We start from the raw sequence: 26,060 nt of genomic DNA on the forward strand, positions 1-26,060 counted from the left end.
CAAATTCTATTATCCTTCAAAAATATCTTTGGACTCTGGACTTACTTCTCCATTTTAGCTAATAAAGGAACTTACATCTTCCTCTTTTTTTAATAGTCCTCTTTTATCTTTGGAAACCCTGGTGGTGTAGTGCTTAAGAGCTACAGCTGCTAACCAAAAGGTCAGTGGTTCAAATCCACCAGGCGCTCCTTGGAAACCATATGGTGCAGTTCTACCCTGTCCTATAGGGTCGCTATGAGTTGGAATCGACTCGACGGCAGTGGGTTAGTGGTTCTTTTATCTTTAGGCCACCATCTTTTATTTCCAGATTCTGTCTGGAATTCCATTCTCCTTTCCACATCACCCCTGGCCCTGCAAGCTGCTCTTGTTTTAACATCTGCTAGCTCATGATGGCAATCACTTATGACACTGTCCAACAGAACTTTTTACAACGATAGACATGTTCTGTATTAGTACTATCCAATACAGTAGCCACTGGTCACATATGGCTATTGAAGCACTTGAAATTTGGCTAGTGGGACTGGAAAACTGAATTTTAAATTGTACTTACTTTTAGCTAATTTCATTTTAAACGGCTACTGTGGCAAGTAGCTACTTAGCTCAGACCTCTGTCACCTTTCTCTTCCTGCTGCCAATCCCTGTTGCCTTGTCCTCCACTCACCTCCCAGGACTCCAAGGTCTCTCTCCCAAGAATATTGGGAGACTTGTTCAATGTGACTACCAGGTCTCTGTCTGCAGTCCTGAGCCTACCTCTTCCCTCCCTTACTGGCCCTGGGCCGTTCAGATTAGAAATACCATCAACTTCTTACTGCAGGTTGATCTTACACCCCAAGCCAGACTTGTACTTGGATGCCCATTCTTGGATGAATGTAGTTTGACATGTTTCCACACTCTTCACGGCCCTGCTTATGAGGTGTCCCTTCAACCCCCTACAACGTTCATTGCAAGGACTCCCCTCCAGCCCAGGCTACATTGAACCCAATCCTGACTCCAGTCACTTGACCAACCCTGCTAAATAGCCAGATATCTACCCCCTCCATCAGCATAGGAAAAATTCAGGAGGATTGAGACAGCCCAGAGCTGGATTCCTAAAACACAAAGAAAAAAGGTGGCTCAACAGCAACAGGTAACCAGAAAACAAGAGAAAGTTTCACTCACAAAAAAAGAAAAGTATTTTCCTTTGTCCTTGCTATAAAAATATGAAGTGTGATCAAAAGATTTTAAAAATATACCAAAGACCAAAGCACAATACCTAGAACTTGGCACCAGTGAAAGATGCGCTGAGCATTGGAAGGACTGAAGAGTATATACACAGCCAGAGCTCTGGAAACTATGAGCCAGGGAACACACCCTTGGCTGTCCCTATGGTGCTTTAGCCAGAGGATGGGCCAGTGTTCAGCAGCACAGGGAACGCTGTTGTGGAGTCTGTTCCAACTCAGAGGGGCCCCATGTACAAGAGAACAAAACACTGCCGGGTCCCGCTCCATCCTCAAATCATTGCTATGTTGGTGCCCATTGTTGCAGCTACTGTGTCAGTCCATCTCATTGAGGGTCTTCCTTTTTTTCACTGACCCTCTACTTTAGCAAGCATGATGTCCTTCTTCAGGACTGGTCCCTCCTGATAACATCTCCAAAGTAAATGAGACAAAGTCTTGCCATTCTTGTTCTAAGGAGTATTCTGGCTATACTTCTTTCAACACAGATTTGTTCATTCTTCCAGCAGTCCGTGGTATATTCAATATTCTTTGCCCACACCATAATTCAAAGACATCAATTCTTCTTGAGTCTTCCTAATTCACTGTCAAGCTTTCGCATGCATACGAGGTGATTGAAAATGCCATGGCTTGAGTCAGGCACACCTTAGTCCTCAAAGTGACATCTTTGCTTTTCAACATTTTAAAGAGTTCTTTTGCAAGAGATTTGCCCAATGCAATATATCATTTGATTTCTTGAGTGCTGCTTCCATGGGTGTTGATTGTGTATCCAATTAAACAAAATCCTTGACAACTTCAATATTTTCTTCATTTTTCTACCACTCATCTGTTTTTTTTCCATCTGTCAGTTTGTCATACTGTGGTGACCTGCATCTTGCTGTGATGTGAGAAGCTATGCCACCAGTATTTCAAATACTAGCAGTGTCATCCATGGTGGACAGGTTTCTGCAGAGTTTCTAGGCTAAGACAGACTAGGAAGAAGGATCTGGTGATCTATGTCTAAAAAATTGGCCAGTGAAGACCTTATAAACAGCAGCATGGAACTTTGGCTGCCATATAATTGGAACAGCCTGATATCTGTATAGGTCATTCCTGAATGTTATTCAAATGTCTAATCAGATAACATGGAGGTAAGAGTACCCACATTTCAGATGTTCCCAGGAGTGTCAGGAGTGGGTTAATGCCCAGGAAAGATTCAGGAAGTAGAGCTGTCCTCAAAAGCTAAAAAAAAAAAAAATCCCAGGAATGATTTGGCCAACTGCACATTCCACTTTCATATAGATCCATTTTGTTGACATGAACGTGAGCTAAGTCTTCAAGAGCAGCTTTTTATTCTTCTTTATGTACCAACTGCCTGGCCAGGGTACCAGTAAGTAACCAGAGTTGTTTCTCAGTGATTATTAATTGTACGGATGAATGAAGGCATGAGTGAGTGCAGGCACCAAAGGCTGAAGGGACAGATTCTAGTCCAGATCCAAAGCTGGCGACACACTGTCAGCAAGAACTAAACATTGAATTGCACCATAAAGAAGACCTTGTATGAAGAAATAGTGGGGTAGATGGGGTATTTGGTAGTAAGGGGAAAGGCATACTCCCAGACCACAAGTAGCTTCTATGATACTGAGAAAACACCATTAACTTCCTTCTGCGTGTGTTTATTTACATATGAAGCTGACTACATTTAGTTCTTTTTTTTTTTTTTTGCTGTTCTTTTTTTTTATGATCACAATACTATTTTGAAAATTTAATGTGCCTAACTTTCATTCCAGCAGTGCTCTTGCTCAGGGTTGAATGGCAACTTCAACAAAATCCAGACAGTTAGCTTCTGCTAGGGGAATTAGGGTTTATGTTCAGTAAAATAAATGATCCCAAGACAAATATATTTCTTTTTTTAATCCTGGATAGTGATGCATTCTCTTTTCAATAAAGAGACAGGATAGTCAGGTTCTATTTAGTTTGTCTGATTGCTTTTAAGGTAGAGGGGGGGAGCAGATTGGCTCTGAAAAGCCATGGTCTTCTATTCATTAAAGTGTCAATAATACTCAGTCCAGGCATATCGACGACGGATTAGCTGAGGCTGAGTCTGTGTACAAGACCAAGGCCTTTTTTAACCCAGCTTGTTCCCAAATCAATACACCCATCAGCATTTGAAAATTAGCCCAAGATGAGATTCCGATACTTGAGGTGGTGTGTCATGTTACGAGGGCACCCAGTCAAGGTACAAATGTAAACATCTAGCTGAAGATGAGAATTTTCCATTAGCTTAGACATGAGCAAAGGTTGATGTAGCTCCCCATCTCCTTGCTCCCTCTTATAATCATCCCCACATGTATTCAGCCTTCTCTCCTGGGGGCCCATGCAAGATCTCTGGCCTGTAATTCCAGGTATGTGCTTCATTGCTGTTGTTATTGTTGTTAGGTGCCTTCAAGTTGGTTCCAACTCATAACGACCCTATTGCCCAGTCCTGTGCCATCCTCACAATCATTGCTATGTTTGAGCCCACCGTTGCAGTCGCTGTGTCAGTCCATCTCATTGAGGGTCTTCCTCTTTTTCATTGACCCTCTGCCATACCAAGCATGATGTCCTTCTCCAAGGACTGGTTCCCCCTGATAACATCTCAAAAGTATGTGAGACAAAGTCTCACCATTCTCACTTCCAAGGAGCACTCTTGTACTTCTTTCGAGACAAACTTGTTCATTCTTCTGGCAGTCCATGGTATATTAAATATTCTTTGCTAACACCGTAATTCAAAGACATCACTTCTCTTCAGTCTTCCTTATTCATTGTCCAGCTTTTGCATGTACACAAGGAGACTGAAAATATCATGGCTTGGGTCAGGTGTCCCTTAGTCCTCAAACTGACATTTTTGCTTTTCAACATTTTGAAGAGGTCTTTTGCAGCAGATTTGCCCAATGCAATATACACCATTTAATTTCTTGACTGCTCCTTCCATATGCATTGATTGCGGGTCCAAATAAAATGAAATCCTTGACAAATTCAAACTTTTCTCTATCATGATGTTTCTTATTGGTCCAGTTGTGAGGGTTTTTGTTTTCATGATATAGAGATGTAACCCATACTGAAGGCTGTGGTCTGTGATCTTCATCGGTAAGTGCTTCAAGTCCTTTCTCTTAGCTTTCAACAAATAAGGTTGTGTCACCTGCATACTGCAAGTTGTTAATGAGTCTTCCATCAATCTTGATGCCATGTTCTTCTCTTCATATAGTCCAGGTCCTGAGGTTATTTGTTCATCATACAGAATGAATAAATATGGTGAAAAGGTACAACCCTGACACACACCTTTCCTGATTTAAAACTATGCAGTATCCCCATGTTCTGTTCGAATGACTGCCTCTTGGTCTATGTACAGGTTCCACACAAGCACAAATGAGTGTTCTGGAGTTCCCACTCTTTGCAATGTTATTCATAATTTGTTATGATCCACAGTCGAATGCCTTTGCATAGTCCATAAAACACTGGGAAACATCTTTCTGATATTCTCTGCTTTCAGACAAGATCCACCTGACATCAGCAATGATATTCCTGATTCCACGTTCTCTTCTGAATCTGGTTTGAACTTCTGGCAGTTTCTTGCTGATTTACTGCTGCAATTGCTTTTGAATGATGCTCACCAAATTTTACTTGTGTGTGATATTAATGATATTGTTTGATAATTTCTGCATTCTGTTGGATCGTCTTTCTGTGGAATAGACAAAAATATGGACCTCTTCCTGTCAGTTGGCCAGGTAGCTGTCTTCCAAATTTCTTGGCATAGATGAGTGAGCACCTCGAGCAGTGCATCTATTTGTTAAAACATCTCAATTGGTATTCTATCAATTCCTGGAGCCTTGTTTTTTTGCCAATGCATTCAGTGCAGCTTGGATTTCTTCCTTCAATACCACTGGTTCTTGATCATATGCTATCTCCTGAAATGGCTGAATATCAACCAATTCTTTTTGGTAGAGTGGCTCTGTGTATTCCTTCCATTTTCTTTTGATGCCTTCTGTGCCATTCAACATTTTGCCCATAGAATCTTTCAAAATTGCAGCTTGAGGCTTCATTTTTTTTCTTCAGTTCTTTCAGCTTGAGAAATGCTGACTGTGTTCTTCCCTTTTGGTTCAATAAACATTTATTAAATGTTCACTTTGTACAACATTGTCCTTGTTTTCAAGGATCCTTCAGCATTTCTCACTATTCCTTCCATTTTGCAGTCTCATAAAGGTTCTATTTCTTAAAGCAAATGTCTGTATTAATGCATAGTTCCTGGTCTCTCATTATCATTGGTAGGCATTCTGCTCTCAGTAATTAGTGGGGGTGGTAGGTAAGAGGAGAGGTTAAGAAGTGGCTTCAAAACCACCTTCTGCCACGTATTATGCTATGTGCTATATACCATGGACTACCAGAAGAATGAACAAATTAGCATCTTCCCAAACAGGAGTGATTATCAAACTTTTTTGATAACTCCCCACAATAAGAAAAATACATATTGATTTTAGAAACTTACACACACATACCCGTTGCCACTGAGTCGATTCTGATGCATAGTGACTCTATATGACAGAATAGAATTGCCCCATAGGATTTCCAAGGAGCAGACAGTAGATTTGAACTGCTGATCTTTTAGTTAGCAGCCGAGCTCTTAACCACTGCACCATGAGGGCACAAACATACTAATACAAAAATTTCTTGTAATTCTATCTACTCTACTGCTTGCAATACACACTGATGCCTTTTATACCCTTCTAGTTCCTTTAAAAATGCTGGTTACTAGGCCCAACAGTATTGTCCTTACATTTTCTTCTAAGAATTTTATAGTTGTTTTTTTTCTATGTCCGGAATCCATTTTGAATTTATTTTTGTGTACAGTGTGAGGCATGGATTCTGTTTAATTTTTCTGCATGTGGGAATCCAGTTTTCCTAATACCATTTATTGAAAAGACTCTTCTTTCCCCATTGGATGGACGTAACACCCTTGTCAAAAATCAATGACCATGCACACCCATGTTTATTGCAGCTCTGTCTACAATAGCAAAAAGTTGGAAGCAACCAAGGTGTCCATCAACGGATGAATGGGTAAATAAATTGTGGTACATTCACACAATGGAATACTACGCATCGATAAAGAACAGTGACGAATCTCTGAAACATTTCATAACATGGAGGAACCTGGAAGGCATTATGCTGAGCGAAATTAGTCAGAGGCAAAAGGACAAATATTGTATAAGACCACTATTATAAAATCTTGAGAAATAGTAAACCTGAGAAGAACACATACTTTTGTGGTTACGAGGGGGGGAGGGAGGGAGGGTGGGAGAGGGTTTTTTATTGATTAATCAGTAGATAAGAACTGCTTTAGGTGAAGGGAAAGACAACACTCAATACATGGAAGGTCAGCTCAATTGGACTGGACCAAAAGCAAAGAACTTTCCAGGATAAAATGAATGCTTCAAAGGTCAGCGGAGCAAGCGCGGGGGTCTGGGGAACATGGTTTGCGGGGACTTCTAAGTCAATTGGCAAAATCATTCTATTATGAAATCATTCTGCATCCCACTTTGAAATGTGGCGTCTGGGGTCTTAAATGCTAACAAGCGGCCATCTAAGATGCATCAATTGGTCTCAACCCACCTGGAGCAAAGGAAAATGAAGAACACCAAGGCCACACGACAACTAAGAGCCCAAGAGACAGAAAGGGCCACATGAACCAGAGACCTACATCATCCTGAGACCAGAAGAACTAGTTGGTACCCGGCCACAATAGATGACTGCCCTGACAGAGAGCACAGCAGAGGACCCCTGAGGGAGCAGGAGATCAGTGGGATACAGACCCCAAATTCTCATGAAAAGACCAAACTTAATGGTCTGACTGAGACTAGAGGAATCCCGGCGGCCATGCTCCCCAGACCTTCTGTTGGCACAGGACAGGAACCATCCCCGAAGACAACTCATCAGACATGAAAGGGACTGGTCAGCGGGAGGGAGAGAGATGCTGATGAAGAGTGAGCTAATTATATCAGGTGGACACTTGAGATTGTGTTGGCAACTCTTGTCTGGAGGGGGGATGGGAGGATAGAGAGAGAGGGAAGCCGGCAAAAGCGTCAAGAAAGGAGAGACTGAAGGGGCTGACTCAAGAAGGGGAGAGCAAGTGGGAGTAGGGAGTGAGATGTATGTAAACTTATATGTGACAGACTGATTGGATTTGTAAACGTTCACTTGAAGCTTAATTAAAAAAAAATCAATGACCATAGATGCGTGGGTTTATTTCACGACTCCCAATTCTATACCATTGGTCTATATGTCTACTGTTATACCAGTTTCAGATTGTTTTGATTACTGTAGCTGTATAATATGTTTAAAATCAGGAAGTGTGAGTCCTCCTACTTTGTTCTTCTCTTTCAACATTGCTTTAGCTATTTGGGGACTCCAGCCATTCCATGTAAAGTTGAAGATTGGTTTTCCACTTCTGTAAAAGGCTGTTGGGATTGTGTTAAATCTACAGATCACTTTGGGTAGTATTGACATCTTAACAATATTAAGTCTTCCAACCCAAGAACACAGAACATCTTTCCATTTATTTAAGTCTTCTTTGATCTCTTTCAGCAGTGTTTTATAGTTTTCAATGTATAAGTCCTTCACATCCCCGGTTAAGTTTATTTCTAGGCATTTTATTCTCTTAGATGCTATTGTAAATGGATTTTTTTTTTCTTCCCTAATTTCCCTTTGAGATTTCTCACTGCTGGTGTATAGAAACCCAACTGACTTTTGTTTGTTGACCTTGTACCCTGCAACTTTGCTAAATTCCTCTATTAACTCTAGAAGTTTTCTTGTGGTCTCTGGGATTTTCTTTATATAGGATCATATTATCTACAAATAGAGATAACTTTGCATCCTCTTTTCCAACCTGGATACCTTTCATTTCTTTTCCTTGTCTTATTGCTCTGGGTAGGACTTCTAATACAATAATGAATAGAAATGATGACAGCAGTCACCCTTGTCTGTTCCCAATTTCAAGGGGAAACCACAAACAGCAAAAGATAAATAAATGAGACTTCATAAAAATTAAAAACTTTTGCTCATCAAAAGACTTTGCTGAAAACTTGAAAAGGCAAGCAACTGACTGGGAGAATACCTTCAGAAACCATATATCCAATAACCAAAATACATAAAAACTTTGACAACAACAAAAAGAAAATAACCCAATAATAAAACGGACAAGGAACTTGAAGAAACATTTAACCAAAGGGGACTTTGAAATAGCCTAGTCACCAAACACGTGAAAATATGTTCAACGTCTTCAGCCTTCAGAGAAGTGCAAATTAAAATCACAATGAAATACCATTCGCTTCCACTAAAATGGCTAAGACTAAGAAAAAAATGGTGAGAATGTGGGGAAATTGAAACCTTTATTCATTGCTGGTGGGAATGCAAAATGGTACAGCCATTGTGGTAAACAGTGTGGCAGTTCCTAAAGAAACTAAAAATAAAACTACCATAAAAAAATAATTCCACTCTTAGGTGTATACCCAAAAGACTTGAAAGCAGACACTCAAACAGATGCTTTTACAACAACGTTCATTGTAGCACTATTCACAATACCCAAAAGGTGAAAACAACTTAAATGCCCATCAACAAATGAATGGATAAACAAAATGTGGTACTTACATACAATGGTATATTACTCAGCCAGGAAGAGAAACAAAGTCTTGATGCATGCTACAATATGGATGGGGCTTGAAGACATTATGCTCAATGAAACAACTCAATCACAAAAGGACAAATAATTGTATGATCTCACTTATGTTAAAAGATGAGAAAAGGGAAATGTATACAGACCAAAGTTTATTAGTGGTTACCAGGGGCAGGAGGGAGACGGAAAAGTGGGGAGGCTAATGATGATGGTAAAGTTGCATTAATTAAGGGTAGGGCTGTACAACCAACTATTGTCATTACTGTCAATAAGTTGTATACCTGTAAAAAGTTGAACTGGCAAAAATTATGTGAAAGATATATTACAACAAAAGAGTAGCTGCTGAGGTTGCTTATGTACAGCCAAAAACCTCATGGGATTTGGTTCTTTGGTTTGGAGGTTTAGGGTCATGGTTTCATGGGACATCCCAGGTAATTGTTTAGTGATTCTCTTTTACCTCCTAGTTCGTTGCATAGTGCCTAGGGTCTTAAAAGCTTTCAAGTGGCCATTCAAGGCACAACAATTGTGTTCTATTCACCTGAAGCAACAGAAGAAGAAGGGTCAGGACTAGGAGGAAGATACGGAATGTGTGGCTAACGCCCTCTTTGCCATGAGACCAGAAGAAATTGATGATGCCTGGCTACCATTACCAAAAATTTTGATCAAACATTCTATAGAAGACTCCTTATCAAAAGGGGGAAAATACAGAACAGAATTTTAAACTCTCATGGACTCTAGAACTTCTGGAGTCATAGGGCTTGATGGAGCCCTGCAACTATTGCCCTGAGATAATCCTTAAAACTTGAACCAAAAATGCCCTCTGAAGTCTTCTTAAAAACCAAACAATAATTTAACCAAACTAGTAAAAAATGCTGCCTTGCGCATTACGTTTTATAAGAACTATCTACATGGGATCAAAGTGACAACAGCAACTCTCAAAAGAGTATATGAGAACCTCAGGGAGCAGTGAGTTTATGTTGATGATGGAGGAATAACTCAGAAAAGGAGGGTGAGAATGGTTACACAACTCGAAAAACGTAATCAATGTCACTGAATTGTACGTGGTATATGTTTTGCTGTGTATAGTCTCATAAAATTTTAAAAAAATGTTGGTTGCAAGAGCAGTTTGAAAATATTCATATAAAGAATAAGTGTTGGAACAGTCACTTTTCTTTTGGGAAGAAAGTATAATAATAAAACAATAAAAACTTGGTATAATCACAACTTTGCCACAGCATGAGGGGTTCAAATATCCCACTGGCATGGTCTCAGGCCAGAGCTCGTTTCTGTATAGTCCTTATTCTAATTGTCTCCTCATCTCATTATTTCTATCTTACTCTTCACAGTACGTGGAACCGTGATCTACCTGTTACTGTCTTTGGCCTTCTCACAGCTTAAAAAAAAAAAGCTTTCCCTTAATTCTTTAAGTTTGAGTTTTTCCTTTTGACTTACCTTCCTTCCCCATATTTCTCTACCCCAATCATCTGGCAATTCTTGGCCCTCCATTTAAAGACAAAGTCTTTGTTTGAGCATGACAATAAAGAGGCCAGATGAAAGGCCTCCAGAAGAGGACTGTAGCTCCCTGGACCTGCCATTTACTTCTTGAGGGAAGTTTGGAATCAGGTTGGGAAACCCGACAGAGCAGACATGACTCCACTGCTTAGGGGTTAAGCTTCTGACATAATAGAGCAAGGTTATTTGGTCTGTTGTAAAGTGTGTTAGAAAAGCTAAAGAACAAATGGCAAATAGTTTTAAAACTGATAAAATATAACACCCAAAGGGCAGTGCTATGCGTCAGGCCTTCTAGAGGTTTTCTATGTACTACCTAGTTTTTTACCTAGTTTAATCCTCACCACAATGCCTCACAACATTAACCCCATTTTATGGAAGGAGAACACTGAGGCACAGTTAATAACTTGATCAAGGTCTCACAGCCAGACCATGATGAAGTTCAATTTTGATCTGTTCCTCACTGAATTAATGCAGTGAGATGGATGACTTTTCTATGGCCTTTCTCGCTATGGTCTTGAAGCTCCCACCAAAGTAACTGTGTGATAGGGTAATTGTGGCCCACCAAACGGATTGGTCAGTTTTGCCATCCTGCTGGGCTTGAAATAAGCCACCCCAGAGGTGGGAAAGAGAGAATTCCACCACCACCAAGGAAGAACATCCAGGAGTGGAGAGGGCATCCTTTGGACCCAGGATCCCTGCGCTGAGAAGCTCCTGGGCCCAGGAAACAGAGAGTGAGCTATGACCCTGAAGACAGCAAATAGCAGTGGCAGAGGAGTGGTAGCAGGAGAGACTGGCAGGAGAGACAACACAGTGGGCTTCCCGGGCCACGAAGCAAGAAAGCTGAATGCCTTTGGGCAGAGGCTGAGGGCCAGGGAGAGGTGTGCCTCTGAGCACGGCTGGGAAGAGGCTGTCCTGATGGAAGAACTATATCGTGAGTGTTCCTGAACCTGAATTGTAACTTGTTACTTCCCTAATAAACCCCATAATTGTGAGCATTGTCTGTGAGTTTTTTGTGGCCATTGCAATGAATTACTGAACCCAGCAGAGAAGTAGAGAGTGTTGTGGGAGGGACGGTTGGTGTCGGAATTAATAAAGATGGCGGAGAGAGGAGGCAGTCTGACATCTGCCTTGTAGGAATCAGCCTTGGGCAGTTCATCTTAATTCTCCTTCCCACTTGTGAAGTTAGAGGAAGTCAGACAAGGCCCCCTTGCTGTTTTTACAATTAGGAATGTAAAAACCCAACACAGTGAAGTGTTGCCTGACTGCCCCAGGGTCTGTTTTTCATGGGGTAAAAATGAGCACCATTTATAGGGCCTGAGAAATACAGAAGATTGTGAACCAGGAGAGATGCAAAAATCAAGACCTCAAAGCTGGGATGGACAGGAAAAGAGGTTGGCAGGGAGGGTCCAGGGAAGCAACGAAAGAACAGGGGACCAGATGCAGCCATTAAAAGGGAGATGCAGTATCAGAAGTCTCGGGTTAGGGAGATGAGAGAAAGGGCAAGCAAGTTTGAAACAACAGAAGTGCATGTGAAGGGCGTGTCTGAGGTAACCACCCAGAGCATCTGCTGGCTGGTGATGCTGTCTTTGAAGGCTGGGCTAGGGCACAACGTCTGTTTGTGTGTAGTGCATTGAGACCTAAGGAACTTAGAGGAGAAAAAAAGTGATGGAACACAATAACTAGAAGCTAATTCTCTGAGAAAATATATTGTTGTTGTTGTTAGGTGCTGTCGAGTCAGTTCCAACTCATAGCGACCCCATAGACAATAGAACGAAATGCTGCCCAGTCCTGCGCCATCCTCATAATCGTTGTTATGCTTGAGCTGGTTGTTGTAGCCACTGTGTCAATCTATCTTGTTGAAGGTCTTCCTCTTTTTCACTGACCCTCTACTTTAGGGGCTCATCTTTCAGCACTGTATCAGACAGTGTTCTGCTGCTATTCATAAGGTTTTCACTGGCTAATTCTTTCAGAAGTAGACCGCCCAGTCCTTCTTCCTAGTCTGTCTTAGTCTGGAAGCTCAGCTAAAACCTTTCCACCACGGGTGACCCTGCTGGTATTTGAATACCAAAAGCACAGCTTCCAGCATTCCAGTAACATGCAAGCCCCCACAGTATGACAAACTGACAGACGCATGGGGGAGAAAATATATTATTGAAACAAAAAAATAAAAAATTCCAGTCCTGCTCAACAGGCAAATTATTGAAAATGCATTTTCTAACAGCAATGTGACAACCAGGAAGCTGCTCGGCTCTCGTACCCATTGAGGATCAGAGACAAAGGCTCTAACTGGGCTTTCCAAGCTTCCCTGCTCTGGCCACACGGCTGAGCCCACCCACCTTGTACGATAAGGTGGACCCTCGAGGTCTTCGGGTGGTTGTCTGTCTGCACAGAGCAGGTGTAAGGACCCTCGTCATACACATCCACGTTCTGGATCTCGATGCTGTACTGGGTCTGGGTGTTGCTCAGCAGGACCACACGGGGGTCCAGACACCACTTGTCATTCCCAGCATAGAGGATTGTGCTGCGGTTTAGCCAGGCCACCCGGGTGACTCGGTTGTCAATGGTGCACCTGTAGGGAAGACCAGACAGGTAGGTCAAGGATTTGGAGATAAAATGGGAGCCATCAGAGTAGGACTTTCTTTGCAAAGCTAGGCTGTCTTGTCATCATGCTCTGTCTTTCTTCTTGCACCCCCTTCCCCAGTATAACAAAAAAAGCAGTAGCCATCAAGTCGATTCTGACATGGTGGCCCCATGTGTATCAGAATAGAACTGGCCTCCACAGCGTTTTCAATGGCTGGTTTTTCAGAAGTAGATTGCCAGACCTTTCTCCTGAGGTACCTCTGGGTGGATTTGAACCTCCAACATTTAGGTTAGCAGGCAAACGTGTTAACTGTTAGCACTCCCAAAGGAATCCACCCTCCAGTATCCACACATACATTTCCTTTTTTAAGTCTATCATGGGGGGACCGTCTGGAACTCAGTAGCAGAGGTCTTAGAGGATTACAGCCTCAGAAAAATGACTGCCTCAGACTTTGGGTCACAAATAGTTCATTACTTCTGAGACCACCTGAAACAGGACCACTTCAAATAACCTCCCAGTTGTAACCTGGTGGCAGCTTCCATTCCCAAAATGGCTGAGTTCCCCCACCCCCGCCCTGCCCTAGCACCACCCGTCTTCCCTTTGCTCAAGGGCCTCCACGGACGATGACAATCCCCGTGTTACTGTTCTAGGTGTATCCTGTGAATTCAATCATGAAATACTTACAAACACCCCTAAGGAAGTTCTATTGATAAAGGAACTGAGGCACAGAGAAAATAAATAAGAAAAAAGTGTGGGGGTGTCTTCCTTTTTTCTTTTTTCTTACCAGGGAGACTTAAGTCCATTTGTTTTTTGTTGGAGCCCTAGTGGTGCAGTGGTTAAAAGTTTGGCTGCTAACCAAAAGGTTAGCAGTCTGAACCCATCAGCCACTCCTTGGAAACCCTACAGGGCAGTTCTACTCTGTACTATAAGGTTGCAATGAGTTGGAATCAACTCGACGGCAATGGGTTTTGTTAGTTTAGTTCTTGTTGTTGTTTGTCTTACTTCTTGTTGATATTTGCCCTTACAGTATGTCCACAAATGACAGTGAAAGTACCAAAAATATAGACTTTAGGGTTACAAGTAAATTTCAGCAAGTAGGTAAATTTGCAAACACAGAATTGAGAATACCAAGGATTGACTCTAACTTTCCCAAATCACACAGCTAACATGTGTTAGATCAGAAACCCAGCTTTCATCTGGTCAATGTGATTGTCCTCATCCCAGACTAGTGAATTTGGCAGTGAGATACTGAAGTCAAAACTAGCTATGAACCACCCTCATTTCTCTTTGTCTTCATTACGCTCAGCAGCAAAAATGGCCAAATACTGCTAGACTAGACGCATTTTCCAAAATCTCGAAAATGTTTGCACCTATAAAGGGAGTTTTTTTTTTTTTTCTTTTACTCTTGCATCTGGGTCCCCCAAATTCTAGAAGCTCCCTTCTGTTTCCCTGCACTTTCAAATTCCCCAGCCAGTCTCGCCAAGTCATCACCCCATCTCTCTGCCTGGGTTTATTTCCCTCTTCTGTGATGCCAAGTTTGTTCTATGGCTTCAGGCTAAATTCACAAACGGAGTCCTGATCCTGACTCAAATGCTGGAAAAGGTGATGCATCACGGGATGCATAGCGATGCACCAAATTCATCCATTCCTTTGCAGGGTACACAGCACTTTTACATTCACACTGTCTCATTTGATTCTTGTAACAGATATGTGGGCTAGATGCATTTACCCCTCCATGCTTTTAAAGAGCAGAACTCTAGGGTCCTGAGTGATCTAGTGACTTTCCCAAACTAACAGAGCTAGTAAGTGACGGATTTGGGCTTCCCATCCAGGTCTTCCATTCCTGGTCCTGTGCACTCCTTGGAGTGTGCAAAGATGTATTTTTCAGTGGGTAGGGACAATGGTTCCCACTGAATCCTCAGAATGGTCTGTGACCGTCAAAAGTATAAGCAGTGCTGCTCAGCACACGGCTTCCCAGGAGCCGCTCTGGAAATGCGGCATCCTATGCTGCACATCTTTCCGCCTGCACTCGTGTAAATGTCACACAATCACTGCAGGCCACTCAGGTGCAGGTGGGAAGCCTCCCTCAGGGTCCCTGGGGGGAAAACCCATCAACCAGAAACACCTCTGGCCTGGCAGTCAGCAAGTTTTGTGCTGTTTATCGTATCATCACAAAATCTTACTAGGGTTCACTTATCGCCAGATTACGGATGGTATTAATTGAGGCTAAGAAACATCGCACAAGTCGGCTTACATCACACTGATACCAAGCTCCAGAACCAGGATTCAAAATCAGTTTTGTCAGATACCTAATTCAGCGCTCTTAACTGTCTCTACATGCCTCCTCAAAGAGCATTTAGATTTGTGGTTCTCAAATTCACGCATCAGAATCACCCAGAAGACCTGTTAAGACACACATTCACTGGGTCCGAACCCCCAGTGTCTCTGAATGAAGTAGGTTTGGGGTGAGGTCTACAAATGAGTATTTCTGACAAATTCTCAAATGATGCCGATTCCACTAGTCTGGGATCTCAGCTTCTGGTGGGATGAGAACAGCAGAGTGAGTGGGCACTTGGAAGTGACGCTTGTTTGAAAAGCAGTTTTCCATTACTTTATAGGAAAAAAACTTTCTTGTAACAGTATGTTCTGGGAGGCTAGAAGCAGGGTCTTCTTTTTTTTCCTCTAACAATGGAAATTTGGCCAGATACCAGGTAAATGGCCACAGTGCAGTAAATACTGACCAACAAACTCTAAATTGCTTGAGTAATTGTTTTTGATACCCTCAATGGGGGCATTTACAACCCAAAGATGAAGACAAGAGGACGGTCCTGGGCTTCCTCGTGAGTGTCTGATTATTGAAAGCTGGCTGAACCTGAATCCGTCTCACCACACTGCACCGCACTTAGAGAGCCAAGGATGCCCATTTGCAGATACACTAACATGCTGAACGCAGCCAATTTCAACAGTCATGTGGCCCCTGTGATATACTACACAGGAAGTTGGCACGTCTTCAGCTGTGGTTTTGGGCACATCCAAGGTCATGTTTATATGTCCAAACTGTCACTGCTGGATATCGGTCTTGCTGAGTCTCCACAGAATTAACGCTGGCTTCAAAAAAAATTTTTTTTTTCTGAGGAGATGGATCACAGAGGTAGCTTGGCAGCCAAATCCCGTCACCTCCTCCTACCTGCCCCTATCTATCTGTCTCATTTATCCAGTCTCCACAGCAATGCAGAGGACATTAAAAAAAAAAAAAAAAAAGAGCATAGATGCTCTCTCAGCTAGAGCAAATGCTTTGGTCGGAGGGAGCGGGTAGATGGTCAGGGGTGGGAAATTCAGTCCAAAGTCTCCGTCTTCTCAGAAACAGCCCTTAAAGTAGCTCTTCTACAAAAATCACTCCTGAAACACACTACGGTATCCCCCTTCTCAGGAAATTGGTCAGCTATATGACAAACTGGTAGTGAGTGAGGTTTTAAACTCAGCCATACCTGGCTAATCTAGGGAAGCATGGCTGGAGATGGCCATTGTCAGTGACTGGAGACATGGTAACAGGATAGCATGATGCAGCCAGAAAAGAGATGGGAAGATAGAAAAGGTGGAAGTATCCAGCCCAAACCTGGACAGTCTCCCCTCCGACACACACACACAAGCTTGAGATACACAAACCTCCCAGCTCCGACACCCCTTCTGCCCATCCTGCCACGTATATAAGGAACAGAGAAACAATCTTTGTACACCCAAGGGTTCTGGATTAAATCTTGGAACTCCGAACTCCCCAAATTCCAAACAGTTCACAACTCTGACAGCCTTCTCTTCACCAGCCTCAATGCCTGCCCTTCAGTTTCTTCCCACAGCCCGGCCTCCAGCCAGCGGGCATGAGCCTTCAGTGTCTCTGTGAATGTCTCTTCCACCCCTGCTAGTCCTGAGGTCCTCCCCTCCTGTGTGTGGCCCCAAAGACAGTCCATAGTCTGGCTGACCCAATATCCTGGGTGGAACCTAGGCAGAGAGAAAGAAAGCCACAGGGACATTTCATTTACCATTTCCATGCTGGGCCACAGTACTCTCGGTCTCTGTGCATTGTACCTGATTCCTTTCCTTGGAAAAATTTCCCATTTGAACTCACAGCAACCCTACAGGACAGAGTGGAACTGCCCCATAGGGTTTCCAAGGTGCAGCTGGTAGATTTGAATTGCTGACCTTTTATCAGCAGCCGTAGCTCTTAACCACTAAGCCACCAGGGTTTCCCTTACAGACAATGCGCTAGTCTATTTGAGTACAGATTATTAATGGCATGCAGCCTGCATAGGTGGTCAATGCATTATCTTTGACAATGAAAACTCCCACGTGCGGTTGGCCAAAAGAGGATCCAGCTACATTTGCTCCTGCAGCACTGGGACATAAGCACAACGTATGTAAAGAAAGCCGCTGTACCTGTCATTTTCGGCAGCTGTACCTACTGTGCCAAAACTGTATAGATGCAGCCTTCTATGTCTTATCTCTTACTGATAGTAATAGTGGTTTTATTATACTTGCTAGGTTTATATAGAAAGAAATAGCTAAAATTGATTAAGCAAGCCTAGTACCTGTTGCAGAAACAAAACTATAAAAGTATGGACTCAGGGACTCAAACTACTTTTGGATTTGGGATGTGAGAAGAGAGACAGCCAGAAATTCGAAGAAAAAATACAGCAAAAATCATCTGCTTAGAACTTTCTGAAGATGGGCCAAAACAGTATTAAAATAAAGATTATTGAAGAAAGGGGGAAAAATCCGGGCTCAACCTTTCTTAAACACACCTCCCTGAAGATCTGTGAACAATCATGGACCCAGACAATGCGTAATCCAACCATTCCTTCGATCAAATGGGCCTTTAACTGCTTTCGAAAAGCAGCACGTCTCAAGCAATCCTGGAGACCACAGTGAAATGAGGGCTTCCGCCCTTCACAGCCCCGGTCACCATCTCCTCTTGCCCCATAGAAATGCCCCAGCTGCTCCTGAATTACTTCCTCTGAGTGCTTGCCTGTGTCCCACCCATTCCCCAAGCTTCACAGGGAATCATCATATGACTGGGTCTGAACTACTGATGCATGGTTACATCGAGCTGGTACGTCATCTACCAGTCCTGCTTTGGAAAGAAAGTGGTTGCTTGGAGAAACGAGCAAACAAATGACGATGCTTCCTCAGTAAATTGACAGGAAACGCAGACTGAGTGACTGAGGTTTAAGAAATATGGCTTTGTGACAGACTCCCATCTTCCACTGTTGTAGAAATTAGTTAAGCTTTGATGGGAACTGGAATACCAAAATGGCCCATGACTAAATGGTATCAGCTAGCATGTGAGCTCTTTACGGTAGGAGTAGGCCTGCTAATTTTAACCCCACTGGTATTTTTTAAAAATCTAATCACATGTTAACATTTACTAAATTGGTTTGGGTCATTCAGAGACAAGAAAACTGAACTTACTCTGAGTCCACAATGGCCTCTAGATTCCTCATGTGTTTTACTTTGTATAAAAAAAGGGGTGTGGACTACAAATCCCTTCCCAATTATGAAAATAACATCAATGCTGAGATGCCTGGGTAGGACAGTGGGAACTCTTACAGCCACGGCGAACAGAACAGAACACCTGCATACACTAGTTTACAGATAGCTGAGGTCACAGGTAGAGTCTGAGGAGGAAGAAGCACAAGTGTAAATGAAGTCAGGCTGCTTAAACTTAGGCCTCAAACAATGTATCTGACCTCACTGAGTTTCACAGAACTTATCTGCAATAAAGAGCCCTGCTGGTGCAATAGTTAAGCACTCAGTTGCTAACCGAAAGGTTGACAGTTTGAACCTACAAGTGGTTCCGCAGGAGAAAAGACCTGGTGATCTGCTCTCATAAAGGTTACAAGCTAGATGTCTTGGGGTTAAACCGAGAAGGCAGTGTCTTGTGGACCTCCAAGGCAAGTTCCCAAAAAGCACACTTATCTATCTATCCTTTGTGTCAGAGGCAAATAAAATAGCATCACCTCTAAAGTGAGCCATAGCTTTTTGGAAATGAATGGTACAACATTTTGATTTATACCTGTGACAAAAACAAAAACCCAGTACTAATTCAAATGGGGCTGATCTACTCTGTTTATAAGGTCTCTGAGAGTAGAATCTACTCAACAGCAAACAACAACAATAGCAATGGAAAAAGCATTTCCTACTACACGGGGTTAATGAAATGATGAAGTGGAACCACACATGTAGAGCCTATAAGGACATTGCTCTGTACATAGAAGAGACCCTGCAGAGGACAGTGGGGATAATGCTCCCTCATTCTTAGGTATGCGATAGTCTTAGGTCTCAGACTAGGTTGTAATTCTTGAAAGGCAAAGGACATGTCTTATTTTTCTCTTGTGGCCCTGCAGATTACGGTATCGGGTACAAAGTAAGCACTCAATAAATATCTGCTGTCTGATAATTATTTGATTAAAATCTCCCACCTTTCATCAACTCCTGAGAAGTAAAAGGCCATGGGGCTTGTGGCCACGTAAAGGCCCAGGCTGTGAGGATTACTCTGTATGCCACCACCAACCTGCATGTACAAGCTGAAAATGGCCAAACTTCCCTCCACTATTTGCGGTGGTCAGAACAGTGGAGGACGACACTTCTCTGATGTCTTGGGGATAAATCAAGAAGGCAGTGCCTTGTGGACCTCCAAGGCAAGTTCCCAAAAAGCACACTTATCCATCTGTCCTTTGTGTCAGAGGCAAATAAAATAGCATCATCTCCAAGATGAGCCACAGCTTTTTGGAAATGAATGGTACAACATTTTGATTTGTACCTGTGACAAAAACAAAAATCCAGTACTAATTCAAATGCTAAAGGGAACTTGGGTTTCTGTTATGGATTGAATTGTGTCCCCCAAAAAGGTGTTGTAAACCTTGCCCCCTATATCTGTGGATGTAATACTATTTGGGAATAAGGCTTTTTTTGTTATGTTACTGAGGCCATGCCAATGTAGGATGTAACCTAAACTAATTACCTTTGAGATGTAAAAGAATAGACTAGGCACAGAAGAAAGCAAGCATAAACAGGGGAAAGGTAGATACCACACGGATATCTCCAAAGAACACTGAGAAGAAAGTCAGAGAAACTGAGACAAGGATTTTCCCTTCCCCCAAAATGGAGAGAGAGAGTCTCCTCCTAGAGCTGGCACCAGGAATTCGGACTTCGAGCCTACTAAACCGTGAGAAAATAAATTTCTGTTCCTTAAGGTCACCCACTTGTGGTATTTCGGCTATAGCAGCACGAAGAAACTAAGACGGTTTACTCAATGGTTTTCATAGACTGTTGTTAGTTGCTGTCACGTTGGTTCCAACTCATAGGAACCCCATGTACAAGAGAACGAAACACAGCCCATCCTGCACCACCCTTACAATCATTATGTTTGAGCCCACTATTGCAGCCACTGTGTCAATCCATCTCTTTGAAGGTCTTCCCCTTTTTCGCTGACCCTCTACTTTACCAAGCATGATATCCTTCTCCAGGATTGGTCCTTCCTGATAACATGTCCAAACTAAGTGAGACAAAGTCTCACCATTCTCCTTTCTAAGGCGCATTCTGGCTGTATTTCTTCCAAATCAGATTTGTTTGCTTTTCTGGCAGTCCATGGTATATTCAATATTCTTTGTCAACACCATAATTCAAAGCCAGCAATTCTTCGGTCTTCCTTATTCATTGTCCAGCTTTTGCATGCGTATGAGGTGATTGAAAACACCACGGTTTCGGTGAAGTGCACTGTGATGGTTAAGATTGTGTGTCAACTTGGCTGGGTCATGATTCTCAGTGTTTATATGTGGTCACCTCCATAATGGGATCTGCTGAGTAGCCAATCAGCTGAAAGGGAATTTCCTTGGGCATGTAGCCTGCATCCAAATGTAAGTGGACATTCTGGCTTTTGCCCTCTCTGGATCCTGCAGCTGCCTCTTGTTCATCTGGCCTCTGGTTCTTGGGACTTGAGCTAGCAGCTTACTTGCCAATCTTGGGATTCGTCAGTCTTCACAGCCTGTAAGCAAAGAGTCCTGCTCTCTAGCCTGCCGATCTTGGGTTCGCCAGCCCCTGCAGCTACGTAAATCAGGAGAAGCCTTGTGGTCTTGTTTGCTGATCTTGACATTCATTAACCTTCACAGCCTGAGAGCAAGAGCTCTGCTCTCCAACCTACTGATCTTGGGTTCGCCAGCCCCTGTGGCTATGTGAATCAAGAGAAGCCTCTATCCTGATCCATGTACTTGGGGTGTTCCAGCCTCTACAATTGTGCGAGCTGTCTCCTTGATATCAATCTCTCTCTGTGTGTATGTATGTATATGCATATTTATAAGCTTTACTGATTTTGCTTCTCTAGAGCCTAAGACACATACCTTACTCCTCAAAGTGACATCTTTGCTTTTTAACACCTTAAAGAGGTCTTTTGCAGATTTGTCCAATGCAATATGTCATTTGATTTCTTGACTGTTGTTTCCGTGGGTAGTGATTGTGGATCCAAGAACAATGAAATTCTTGACAACTTCAATCTTCTCTTTATTTACCATGGTGTTGCTTATTGGTCCAGTTGTCAGGATTCTTTGTTTTCATAGACTACACAGAATAAACTCCAGAGCTTTGAATTAAGACCTTCTCCAGTCTTTTCTCACCTATCTTCTGTGCCTTATCTCCCCTCGTTCCCTCACATGGACTAGCTGCTTCAAACATAGCAATCTGCTAGATGCCCCCAAAGCATATGTTGCTGTCTACCATAGCTTCATTCTTTCCATGCCACCTTGAGCACCATCCTCTTCTTTTTCTCCTTTCCAAATGCTACACATGGCGTAAGGTCCAGATTAAATACCAGCTCCTTATAACGTGCAAGCTAGATGTGATGTCCTTCTTCAGTAAACACCCCTGGCAATTACTGTTTCTATCCTTTATCTGCAATGTATCTCACACTGCCTGCTAATATCACTGTGCTCTTCCTCAGTTCTCTCGTTTAACATGTATGTTATTATCATAACACATTTTTAAGTTATAGCTCTCACAAGCCATTTATTTATTCAATAACAGTTTGCTAAGTCCATGTGGCAAGAAGGGACTCTGAACTCTAGGACGAGATGATCTGGGGGGAAGTGCCATTTCTGTTAACCTGGAGAACCTCGGCAAAAGCAGCAGAGCCTTCTTTCCCCAGGTGAGCTAAGTTGGGCAGCTGGTGGCTTTTCTTCTGGTTGTTTCCTTAGCATATTCAAAATAATCCAAACCAGGAAAGGATATCTTGAACCTCTTCATAGAGACCAACAGTTTCTAGGGGAGAAAGCCTCACAAGTGCTGAGAGAGAGAGTTCAATGGAATTCACCTTGGACTTCATCTACCTCTGACCTTGAACTCAAGTCTGAGATCCCTCTCAATGCTCCACCCCATCCTCCCACCCACATTGGTTTAGGCGTATAATGTTTTAGGCACATTGGGCTACTTCTCACTGTTATCTGAACGCTCTGTTCACTTTGAAGATTCAGTGGTCCCACACTTTGTTTAGAATGCCCTATGCCCTTCCCTTTACTGTTCTTAGATTTTCATCCCCCTATCAAACCAATTTTAAATATGGTCTCATATTCAAACTACTCTGCAGATTTTTCATTCCACCACAAGTGTTCTCCAGAACTAATTTTATCCTTATATGTGTGTATAGCAATCTGTGCTTGCTTTACCTTCCTGTGATATGTGGAGCTCTGGAGGAAAAGGAGTATACAATATTTGTTCCTGTATTCAAAGAACTCAAACACAATAGCTCTTGGTTACTTTCAGGGCCATTTTGGATCTTGGTGATCATTATGGAGGCTACTGCAGGGTAGTAGAAGTTTGTTAAGTGGAGGGGGTGGGCATGAGATTTCAGGCGGAGGGAAGAGCCTGGACAAAGCATGATGGGGCTGTGAAAACATTCTGTTGTGTTTCGGGAAGGATGGAAATTTGAACAGCATGTAGTATAAGGCTAGTGTCAGAAAAGAAGACTAATAACAGGAGAGGCCAGAGAGTTAATGTACTACCATTTCTGTTTGCCCCTCCAGACCCACTGTGGACCAGTCTGCATGACACCCTGTTTTCTGGTTTCCCACTGGGTTCAGTCAGTGAGAAGTGGCAGGAGATGGGGTGGGTGAGGAAGGAAAGGCATGTCAGGTTACTTCTTTCACTGACTCCTTCACCACAGGCTTGCCAGAGGCTGGCTATGCCCCTCCATCAAAGATCACAGTTCCTGGCAGGTGGCCATCTCCACACATCTCCCTCTCTCTGACAGAGCCTACAAAGTCCCCTCCTCTCATCTCTTCAGGCCTGGAAGTACTGACGATGCCCTGGTCTAACCAACCCCTGGGTCCTGAACTGCCCGTTATAGTTCTCCTACACCCTGGATGTACCTTTGTAAATATGCACTTTATTAAACTCCCCTCAAATTACCCAATTTGAGCATTTCGATACAGCAACCCTGGCTATTGCATGCAGGTTGTGCAGTATGCCCTGTGTGGTGGTTAATGTTATGTGTCAACTTGGTTAGGGCATGATACTTAGTGTGAGCAATAACCTTGCTGTCTGACCTGCTAATCTTGGGTTCGCCAGCCCCTGAAGCTACATGAATCAGGAGAAGCCTCCAGCCTGACCTACGGATTTGGGATGCTCTGGCCTCTACAACCCTGTGAGACATTTCCTTGATATAAATCTCTTTATATAGATATTTATACACCTTACTGGTTTTGCTTCTCAAGGGAGCCCAGCCTAAGACACTCTCCTACCCTCAAGCCCAATGCCTATGTGGCTACAATGAAGGCCTCAGCCTGCTAGTCCTGGTGTACAAGCATCAGTGCCTGTTTAAGCCAGTGATGTATGTCACTCCTGGCCCCATTTTTGGTGCAAGTCCCAACTCTAATCACTTATTGGGACACTCTTTATACCCCTTCCCCAGGCCTGGGTCCAGACTCCAACATCTATCCCTCCCATTTCCTCTGAAGGGTCTCCTGCATTTATTACTTGAATGCCACCTGTATGGGGGGAACCATGGCTCAGGATCAAAGTCAGAGCTCAGACCAGCCTCAGGCCCCATTTTCCTTCCAGCAAGGGGTGTGGCACCCAGAACCCAGGTGGCTGTGACCAGTCAGCACACAGACCCTCTTCTTCACGGGTGTTTCCACCCAGCGACTGTGCATGTGTAAAGTGCACTGGGGAATGCGGCAGAAAGAATAAAATTCAGTTCATGGCCCAAAGCTGTTCTTTCCCTATGGAGAAACAGTCACTGCTCATCCACATCCCAAAGCACACAGGAAAGGAGGCAGACCAATTAGAGCTAAAATTCCAAAGTGACCAAGAGGACTCGTGGGTCATAGGCGCCTTCGCTGTTCTCTACTGAGTAACTCTGGCCACACATCATTTAACCTTTTGGTCGTGCCACTGTGTTCACAATGATTGCCTGGGACCTAGGTGGAAGGGACAGTGGCTGCTGGCAGGCTGGTAATCACCCACAGGAGAGGCCACCCAGTTACCAAGTGTCATTTCTTCCATCTGAGAGGTTGATGAAACAAGTCAGGATAGGAAAGCGGAGCCAAGACACAGACACAGGCTGCAGTGGCTGAGGGCTCTCCCTTCGTGCATCATGCAAAGCTTACAGCAGCTTCTCCTCTCTCTGGGGTCCCTGTGAGGAGGGAGGGGAAGAGGAAGGAGTCCCCAGAGTCTAGAAAACCGTGCTCATTAAGACAAGGGAATTAAGAGTAATTAAGTGCAGAAGAGATAATTGTGTCTCCCCAGATAGTTCATCTCCATTCTGTTATACCTGGAGGGGCAGTGTGTATTCTCCAGAAAGTTGACCATCATCTGCATATTTTCTGTTAAATTTCTTCTTCCATCCCTTGTGACAGCTGATAGGTTGAAGGACTTCCCCCCAGAGGAACACGGATCTCTTAAACCAGTCTGTTGTTGAATGTGGCTTAGACCAGCTTCCACCTTCTGCTTCTCTTGCCATTTCCATCATAAGATGGAGGTGCAGAGAGGAAAGCGATGAACACAGATCCAGGTCAGTAGGCCAATGCTGGCTTATCTAATGTAGTAAGGACTGTGAAAGCCCTTAAAGTTACTTTCCTTGGCCAAAAAGGAAAGGCCTAGAAAAAACGCTCCAGGTGAGCTCACCTGAGGGAAGGACACACCTATTGTTCAGGTCCATTGCTGACAAAAAGGGCAAAGCTGGCTGAAAGAGAGCCCAGGCTGTGTCAGAGCAGATCTACAGAGAGGATTTTTGCAGGCTTTGCAGTGGGGAGTCCACACAGGTCCAGAGAGCACTCTCAGCAGGGAAAATGTGCACACCTGGGTTTCCAGGCCCTTTGATTCATCCCCACTGGTAGGCAGCAGTCCATAGGGAAGGAGTGGATGTTCAGATCCAATCCTTGGGTCCCTTTCATCATCTCTTTGTTGCTTCCTAGGCTTCTGTGTACCTTTGCTTCTAAAGGCCCATGTCTGTGACTCTCTTTAGAGCCTGCCTGGAGGCTATGGGAGCCTCTTTGCACCCACTCACACAGAGCAGGAAGTGTCTGGGATTTGTATCCCCCCAGGGCAGCTCGTAGCTGGCTGATTGGTGTGGGGTATGAAAGCCCAGCTCTCTTTACCTCCAGAGCTTCCCTGCAGGAGGCTGAACCACTCTCTGAGGATCTCTGCCTGAAATGGTGCCTTTGCCTGGCTATCTGCCATCCCATGTCCTGTCTCCCCCACTCCTTCACTGATTTCTCCTGGGAGCATGCCTTAATAAGTCACTGTCACACAAATCCTCATCTCAGGTCTGCTTCTGGAAAACTGGAACTAAGACAATCACAAAGGCTTTGTGACTATAGGAGAAAACATTAAGGAAAGGGAGCGTAAGATGCTTTGGAGGCAAAACCGGGGCAGGTGCTAGAAAGGTGCAGACAACTTTGTAGTCAGTTATTGAGAGGCAGAGATGGGCTGAGAAGAGTCAACAGCCTGAAGGCCAGGAGAGAGTAGAGGGCCAGTATAGTTCTAAAAAGATTTCTCCAAAGACCAAGAGCATTTTTGTGATCTGGGG

The 26,060-nt window shown here is 43.5% G+C and overlaps 1 protein-coding gene across 4 annotated transcripts in view; it reads right to left on the reverse strand.

The window, feature by feature from the left end:
• Window positions 1-26,060, reverse strand: part of NTM (neurotrimin) — a 546,323-nt gene that overhangs the window by 227,143 nt on the left and 293,120 nt on the right. For all 4 annotated transcript variants that reach the window (XM_064268850.1, XM_064268849.1, XM_023557046.2 and 1 more), the window contains exon 2: window positions 12,747-12,979. In XM_064268850.1, coding sequence (XP_064124920.1) covers window positions 12,747-12,979 — 233 coding nt within the window. The remainder of the gene's footprint in view (window positions 1-12,746; window positions 12,980-26,060) is intronic.

The sequence above is a fragment of the Loxodonta africana genome, chromosome 15, assembly GCF_030014295.1.
Source record: "Loxodonta africana isolate mLoxAfr1 chromosome 15, mLoxAfr1.hap2, whole genome shotgun sequence".
NCBI classification, from domain to species: domain Eukaryota; kingdom Metazoa; phylum Chordata; class Mammalia; order Proboscidea; family Elephantidae; genus Loxodonta; species Loxodonta africana.